Below are 8,958 nucleotides of genomic sequence, written 5' to 3' on the forward strand. Positions count from 1 at the left end.
ATTGTTTGCTGTCCATGTGTGTTTAACACTTTGCCCCCTACCTGCTGCCCTTGATTGAGCCATGAATACTGTAAAAAAAAAAAACAAAACATGCACAAATTTGTAAAAAAAAATTCATATACAAACTGTTGTAATATAAATGCAAAAAAATAGTGATGAAATGCACTTACCTGGTGCTTGAATCTCTTTGTTGAATGCTCCACACCCTTAGCTCCTTGCCCACAGCTCAATGTTTGCAAAACTGAATGAGAGAAATGGTTAATGAGTGAAAGAACAATGCTTTTTTATGCTCGCGGGTTTCACTTTTTTGGGATTCGAATCCCAAAATCAGGACACGATGTGTCCTAACGAGACATGACCCGGATTCGATCGTGTCCCGTTAGGACATGTCGTGTCCCATTTTGGGATTCGAATTTCCAACGAATCGTGTTTTGATTCGTGGGATTCGGACATGTTGCCTAGTTTGAGCGGATCCGGTTTCAAAGTCTCTCAGTTAACAAGTCAATTTATTAAAAATCGCTTAGTCATGAATAGAATTTGAATTGCCCAATTGATTGGAAGGAAAAAGCATCATTGTAATTATCAACGTATATTATTGAGTGTATAGATTTTGCATTAAAGCAAGTGAGCCATTTCTCTTCGATTTGCGCAAGGAAATAAGAGATTTTCTTGATTTTTAGGAGCTAATTTCCTCAAGATTTGCGCAAAGAAATAAGAGAAAGACTTAGGCCTATTTTGGCTAAGTCTCCGGTAGAGCAAGTGGAGATCAGTATTGCAATGTAGGTTGAACGTCAAGATTGAAGTTGTCATTGTAGTAGATCCATTTTCTCATCTGATTTAATATGGGAGGGGTTTTTTCCCAGTTGGATTCCCAAGTACAAAGACTGTGTTCATTATGATTGAATGTGATTGGTGTTTCTATTGTATGTTTTCCTTTCCGCAAAATGAGTAGAAGAAATTTGTCTCTTTCATTTCCAGTGTGAATTCATTAACTGCTGCAAATTTCAAGCTGTTCTACAAAGTAAGTGAGCTACAAGTCCCTCATTTCTGAATCACATATATGAAAAAATCAATCATTACTTTTAAAATGATTTTCACATACTAGAAATTTTAAAATGATTTTCACATACTAGAAATTGTATAGTTTGTAATTATATCAATTTCTCTATAACATGCAACCACTGAATTTGAGCCTACAAGATATTCATCAAGACAGATTCCACTACTTTGATATTGCAGCATTCAAACAAATAGAATTTTGAATTTTACTTTTCCTTTTCCTTTTTAAATGGCAAATTGAATTTTACACTTCAAAAACTACCCGAAAACAACTATATGGTACTTAATATTTCAGTGTGAGTAGCAAAGCCCCCCGTCTAAACCAGTACTAAAGACTTCAGCTCCAAGAGATCCAAGGGTACATCTCAATTTTCATGTTGTACATCATCACATCGCAATTATCAAAACTCGTGATTTGCAGGAAACTACTAAATTATGAACACCATATATTGTACACCATCACATCGCAATTATCAAAACTCGTGATTTGCAGGAAACTATTAAATTATGAACACCATATAGCAATTAGACATTTAACATTGTGAATAGCAAAAAGGCCTTACTAAGCCAGAACCGAAAACTTTATTACAAGAAGATCCGGGGCTATGATACACAATTTTCTCATAGTAAGTTAATATTTTGCAATCATCAAAGTCGTGACTTGAACTAAAGAAGGCATACTTTTCATAAAGGTAGTGTCAAAAATACTTTTTTCTTCCATTTTACATATCAAATGTTTGATTTGAATTCAAATTGGGCGATGTTTGGAATTGGATTGGACTGATCCAAAATCGGATCTATAAAAATTCTGAGACAAAAGGCAACTGAAGGGAAAAATGACCGAGACCAAAAGGCAAGAGAAATCCATGAAGAAGATTAAAGCAGAATTGATGCAGCCGATTAAAAACCTCACCAACTATATGGCACTTCACATATTTAACAGTTTAAATACCAAAAGCCCCCAACTAAGCCAGAACTAAAGACTTCAGTTCAGGAAGATCCAATGCTACAGTACAATCTTCACATTGTACATAATTATATCGCAATTATCATAACTCATGATTTGCGCGAAAGTACTAAATTATGAACACCATATGGCACTAGACACATTTAACATTGTAAACAGTAAAAATGAAAACTTCATTACAAGATGGGCTATGATACAATTTCACATAGTAAATTCAAATTGGATGACTATTGGAACTGAACAGATCCAAAATCCGATCCATTGAATTTTTGTGACAGAAGGCAAAATGACCAAGCCCAAAAAGCAAGTGAAACCCATGAAGAAGAATTAGAGCTGAATTGATCGAATGTATACTCAGATGGCTAAAAAAAAATTAAGACTTCAAATGGATAAGTTGCCTAGGTTTGGGAACAGAACAATGAGAAATGATCATTTATGGTTGTCTTCATTATTTAGAGAATTAACTACCCACCATGCAAGCTCTTGCTTCTGGTCACAAAACACCCATAATCACTCTTGTAAACTTGTCCATATAGAATATCTTTATCCATATCTGGCCATATTCTCAAATGCCAGGGAACAATTGGTGCACTGGGGGTTGTCATCGTACTTTACATTTTCAATGGAAAGGGTTGCAGGCTTTGTTGCCAACTGTTTGGTTGCATGCTTTCATGAAGATTTGTCCTTGTAGATTTAATATGAAACAAACAACTTTGACATCATGAATGGGCCACCATAGATAATGGATTCACCTTGGAGCTCACTCTAACAGCCTTAGGATTAGGCATCAATAGATGCCATACCATCTGCAATGGACTTTCTGAAGAATGATCGAGATGAAGAATGAGATGATCCTCATCAAGACTAATGTTTCTGGCATATAAGCACAACAAAATAGAGAGAAAGAAGGTCAGGTGTTGATTGATCACCACATCAACATTCCATGTTGGTGCTCTAATATCTGCCATGATAGCACGTGTGCGCCACCAAATACGAATGGGTTTCCACTGCACTTGAATGAAGTCACATCTCTGTTTTGCTAGGAAGCCAATAGCAGGTGTCACCACCTCATTTGATTTCCAAGTGAATTACATCAGTAACCACCGTTGATCAAATCCTTTAATGATGGCCTCGATGGCCTGTGTAACATTCCATTTGAATGATCTTTCTGGTAGATACAACAAATAGAAAGAGTAACAGCCTTCATCAATTTCCTTGTCATTGACAGACAAAAAATTGGATTGGAAATGGAATCTTTTGGGGATTCTTGATTGTGTAGTAACAATCAAAGCCCGGTGAAGGCCAAAACATACATACTAACGGCATGTATGACTGGCAATGATACTACCAACAGAACCAGTGGACAGAGGTGAAAGAGAGCCCAGTTGCCATAGAACTCCAAAAATCAGAATAGGGAGCACAGTAAGAATTGAGGGAAGGAAGTGAACACTAGCCTAACAAAAATTAGTAGAGCAAGCCCAAACTGTAGCAAATTGGGAGCGCCATGCTGAATTTTATTGGAGTGTGAACATTCTTGGTTGAAGATCAATATTGGATAGTCATAATCCAGGCAAGCTGTTCATAAGACAGCATAGGCAGAGCCAAAGATTAGTGGAGTGAACAACAGCCACAAACAAGGACTCTGTAAGTGAGATTAAGCATAGGAGATCTGGTTATTGAGAATGCAGAGGAAGGTTCCATATCTGTGACTTTAGCAATTTAAGAACTGTATGAAGAACTGTCAAGTCTAATTCCATAGAAAAAGTGAAGTTCAGTTGTAAGCACAGAATTGCCAAACTGTATAACAGAATTTTGTAGGCCAGTAATTCCTGCGAGAGTAAAGCTCAGATATTTTAAGATTTTACGATTAATCTTTTATTTGCAGATTTTCTAATACATGCCTGAAGTTTTATTCGCTATGGGATTTCTCCAGTATAAGCCTCTTTTCATGCAGTGCGATAGCGTGATTTTATGATTTCTGTATTTGACAATATTGAATATTTATTCCACTAGAATTTAAGCTTGCACACACATAACAGGAGTGTTAGAACTATTGAATCAGAAACCATAGTGAGTGACAGTGGTGGATTTTGACTCTCCTGCTAGATTTCAGATCACAGACACCCTGCACACACATAATAGGAGTGTTAGAACTTAGAACTATTGAATCAGAAACCATAGTGAATGACAGTGGTAGATTTTGACTCTCCTGCTGGATTTCAGATTACAGACACCCACTGTTCATAAGTTTCCACACAATTGTCATCAAGCCCATGTTTCCTGCAATGTTAAAATATCTAAACACAATACCTTGTACTGCATAAAATCTTTGTAAGACATGACAACAGAGGAATTAAATCATAAAGGCCAAGTTTGTTTCCACACAATTGTTATCAAACCCGTGCTTCCTGCAATCTTGAAAACAATGCCTATCTGAACTCAATACCTTGTACTGCATTAAATCTTTGTAAGACATGACAACAGAGGAATTAAATCATAAAGGCCAAGTTTGCCTGAAAGTCACGATAGGGCAATATCAAGTAAATAAAACTAATCAAATAGGGAGAAAAGAAGACCACAAGCTCAAAAGCATTGTATCTAATCTCTGGAACAAATAGTTTCAAAGATCAGAAACAGACATTATGCTAAATTGTTTTCTAACAAAATGGTACCAAAAATTACAATCTGTCTCCAAAAAAAATTTTAGGATCAACTTGCATGACCAATATCTTATGACATAATTAATTGAAGGTCATTATTTCCAAGTTCTCGTTGGCTATATCAGTTCCTCCACCTATGTTGTAAGGTCCATGATCGCACTAACAATATCTCCACTAGCAGCTTTTAGAGCTTTAACTGCCTTAACTCTCGATACTCCAGCTTGGGTCATTACCAGTTCAATATCTTTGGGTTCCACTCCAGTGTCATCTACTTCCTCATCTTCCTCCTGTGCAGCTGCAGATGATTCTGGCTTGAGCATTACATGACTCATATCAGGCGCCTTGAACTGCTCAGCCGCTTGTGTCTGCAACTGAGAACTCAAGTCCTCAATCTTAGCTTCGCCAAACACTATGTAGGTATCTGACGCGGGACTTTTGAAGACATCAGGCTTTGAGATAACAAAGAGAATCTGCAGATTAACAACAAGGGGATGTATGAATAGTTTAACAAAACTGACAATTAATGACGGTTCACGACAAAAAACCATTTTGTAAGACACCTCCAGGCTTCAATTCTGAAATCTACATAACAGAAAGAGAACTCACATTTTTGTTTTTCTTGATGGTCACCCTAGTAACAGCAGGAATGGGTTTCATCCCAAGTTTAAGCATTGCTTTCCGGCTCTTTTTCTCACTCCTACTTTGCTTTGATTTCCCACTTCCATCAGCCCCTTGGTCTCCTGCAAGCAAGCTTATTTTAAGAAAATAACAAAATGGATGAATCTATGAGCAAGATTCACTTCAATGTGTCATTATTTGAATGATAGTAAGATCCTCCTCACTTCTGAGGATCAAGAGATTTATTTGACTGACATCAACCAAAAGACTGCAACAAACAAACAGTTGTCCGCTGGGATGTGGGGTCTAGTGGTTAAGACAGGGTGTGAACACATTAACGTCCAGGGTTCGATCTCCAGCAGGGAATAGAGCCCCAGATTATTTGTTAGCCAATTTGACAGGTTTTATATGCAGCATTACTTCAGGAAAAAAATGATAAAGAAGTTTATTATTAAAAAAACCAACCCCATCGTAGACCTAAAATAAGAAAGGAAAATAGGAAGAATGCCACCTTGAGCATCCCCCTCTTCATCATCGCTGTCCTCGTCATCGTCGTCTTCATCGTCTTCGTCCTTAACATCTTCTATAATTGGCTCACCAGACTTGATTGATGAAATCAACATAAATCCATTTCAGTCTCAGCATTCAAATCTCCAAATCATAAAGAAATAAGAGTAATCACCATTACAGACATTAAGAAATAAGAATTATCACCATTACCGGCATTGAAACTAATAAAACTTACAAAAAAGGCGATGATATTGATGGATATTACTACAATGCAACATTACCAGCAAACATCTATGAAATAAATCACGGCCTTTTCTCTGAAAACTGTCTCTGGTTAATCTGATCCTTAAAAAAGTTTGGATGAAAAGAAAAAAACTCCCCACAGAGCCTAGTTGCACCAAGAAAAGATGTTCTACAGCTGAAGTGGGGTGAGGACATCTATCAACATTTTGGGTAACATTATGTGTCTTTGAATATTTGAATCTAGACAGTGCACTGAATATGAACACTATACCGAATATAAAAAAATAGCACAAACACATTTAAACCTCGAAGTTGAACAAGTCAGAATGTATATTTCAAGTTTACAAGAATGGTTGACCTATCAAAAAAATATTGGAATTCGATATATGCATTCTGGAGCTTTGCAACCTCTACAGGTACTTATCAGACCTGGATTTAGATGCGTATGTGCTAGTAACTGCTTAAGGTGGGTTAAGATTGGTATGTGCTAGTAACAGCTTAAGGTGGGTTAAGATTGGTATGTGCTAGTTGCAACTTCAGGTATGCTTTTGTTGGGATTCATCCAATGCAGTATTCATCAAATCAGACTTAATCTGTAACTATCCTAAAGAATAATAACAACGGCACACCTTAAGATTTAATGAATAGGTCACATTCTGGACCAACGACGAAATGCCTACAGAAATATCAATAGTAGAACAATGAAATGGGTTTTTATTTGTAGGAAAAATGAAAAACAAATGAGAAGAAAACACAGACGAGTATCAGAAATTTTCTGACCTGAAGCTTTTGCTCCTCCAGCTGAGCAGCGAGTTGCTCCTCCTCTGTCTGGGCTGGCATGTTGCTGCTCTCCTATTCACAAAAACCGCGGAACAATGGAAAGCAGAAGATCCGCGGAACACTGGCAGCAGAGGAAGAAAAATAATGATAGGGTTTAACCATAGGGCTATCTTATCATAAACCCTATTAATATTTTATTTTCACGGTGGTGCACATTAGCTGTTGCACTATTCAACATTATTATTCGATAGTAGCAGCATATGTTGTCCGTCAGAATATAGTGGGTGGTGACTTACCGAAGCGATCTCTAAGACGCGCGCAAGAGTTACCGAAGTTTAAAGTTATTAGGTATTTAGCACCCACATGGCTTGATAATGTGTGAAAATATTAGGATTATTCATTAGCGGTTTGATAACAACGTAATCAGTATGTACAAAAACATGGTAACTAGTGGTATAATGTTTAAACTCAGGAGAACAACAACAAGAAGGAGGATTTATTTTTATTTTTAGTTATAATATAATTTAATTCGGCAAAAGACAAATTGTTACTAATGAATATATTACATAAGGAACCTTATCTAGTTGGTGTACATAAGGAATCTTATCTAGTTGTTGACCAATCACAACCCCTATTGCCCTCTCTCAAGCATTAGTATAAATGTGAAAATGACAAAATCTAATTGGAGTCCTATAAGACAGTTGCTTATATATGTTTTTCAGTAATGTTTTCAAGGCTTCTTGACATTCGGATGATCAATGGAAGTTTGAGTCCTTGACCAAAAGGGAAAATAGAGGAGAAACAATTTTGCTAAAATATTTAGTAAACCTTTTGTAGTATCTTGCATGGTCAAGGAAACTTCGAACATTTTTTGTTTCTCGGGGATAGGGATATGTTTGATCATGTTTACTTCATTGGGATCTACTTCAATCCCCTTGGAGGATAGGTAATGTCTTAAGACAACCCCCTTGTAAGAAAGTGGCATTTTTCATAACTTAGTGCGAGACTCATTTATACATACCTTTGGAGAACCTTGCTAAGGTTGGTGAGAGCTTCTTGAAAATTATTACCATGTGGTGTAAGGTCATCCATATAAATTTCTATTGTGTCGTGAACAAGATCAAAAAATATGTTAAGTACTGCCCTTTGAAAAGTGGTCGAGGCATTGCATAAGTAAAGGGAAGAACTCTGTAAGCAAATTTCCCCGAGAATGACATTGTCTTGATCTTCTAGCATGATTTGAATCTAGTTATAGCCGCTAAATCCATCTAGAAATGAGAAGAACTTGATCAATGAAAGGCAAAGGAAAGTGATCTTTTCTAGTGGCTATGTTTAACTCTGGGTAATCTACACATATTCTCCACTTGTCATTCCTCTTGGGAATAATAAACAAAGGTGATAACCACTCACTATTATAAATAAGATAAATGATCCCAACATCTAAGAGTTTCTTCAATTATTCTCTAACAATGTTTTTCAATGCAGGGTTCATCATTCTTTGATGTTGGAGAATTGGTTCATAATCTTCATTACTGTAAATGTGATGGGTGCAAATAGATGGATGGATTCCTTTCTTCCCCTTATAAATGATGGCTCTCAATATTGCAACAAGATTGATGCAACCCCAAGAGCCTCCTTTAATTATCAACCCACAATTCGTAAAAACTTAAGAGGGATCAACATTATATATGCAACAAAACATTCCTCTTCCTAGTCTAACTCCTTTTGATGCAAGTGAAAGAAGGAAATGAAGCAACTTCAAATGAGCAAATATCCAGGTAAGCCACCAATCCTAAGTTTCAAAAGGTAAATAACAATAAGAAACCTATTCTACTTTGCTAAAAAGTAAATGATGGAAAGGAAATCTATTTTACTTTGCAGAAAAGGAAAGTCCTGGATTACTCTTGTTGGAAAGTAAATGTGTAACACCCTCCTCCCACATCTACCCAAGCAACTGACTAGCCAAGGTAAACATGCAACGAGAGGCCACTATGATATGATTCGACCTCCTAAGTCATGTTAAGGAAGTGGAATCGATGGAAACACACCATACAGACATCCAACATCAGCATTAGGACCCTCAGGAACCAATCCAACTTTTCTACCAACCAGCCCCTGAGT

The 8,958-nt window shown here is 36.7% G+C and overlaps 1 protein-coding gene across 1 annotated transcript; it reads right to left on the reverse strand.

Moving 5' to 3' along the window:
• Positions 1-4,562: 4,562 nt before the first annotated feature.
• Positions 4,563-7,070, reverse strand: LOC149218796 (nascent polypeptide-associated complex subunit alpha-like protein). The gene is made up of 4 exons (XM_089384148.1): positions 6,838-7,070; positions 5,816-5,906; positions 5,293-5,426; positions 4,563-5,156 (listed from the first exon to the last, which is right to left on the reverse strand). The coding sequence occupies exons 1-4, from the start codon at positions 6,895-6,897 to the stop codon at positions 4,821-4,823; spliced, it is 621 nt and encodes a 206-aa protein (XP_089240274.1). The 5' UTR covers positions 6,898-7,070; the 3' UTR covers positions 4,563-4,820.
• Positions 7,071-8,958: the final 1,888 nt, after the last annotated feature.

The sequence above is a fragment of the Pinus tabuliformis genome, chromosome Q, assembly GCF_031772625.1.
Source record: "Pinus tabuliformis cultivar Carrire ecotype Pingquan chromosome Q, CPIR1, whole genome shotgun sequence".
NCBI lineage: Eukaryota > Viridiplantae > Streptophyta > Pinopsida > Pinales > Pinaceae > Pinus > Pinus tabuliformis.

Excerpts from the sequence above, each read along its gene's own strand:
- LOC149218796 (XM_089384148.1), bottom strand. The coding sequence starts at position 6,897 with ATGCCAGCCCAGACAGAGGAGGAGCAACTCGCTGCTCAGCTGGAGGAG. Across the intron at positions 5,907-6,837 it reads TGGAGGAGCAAAAGCTTCAG|TCTGGTGAGCCAATTATAGA; the intron begins GTCAGAAAATTT and ends TCATCAATCAAG. Across the intron at positions 5,157-5,292 it reads CCATCAAGAAAAACAAAAAT|ATTCTCTTTGTTATCTCAAA; the intron begins GTGAGTTCTCTT and ends GTTAATCTGCAG.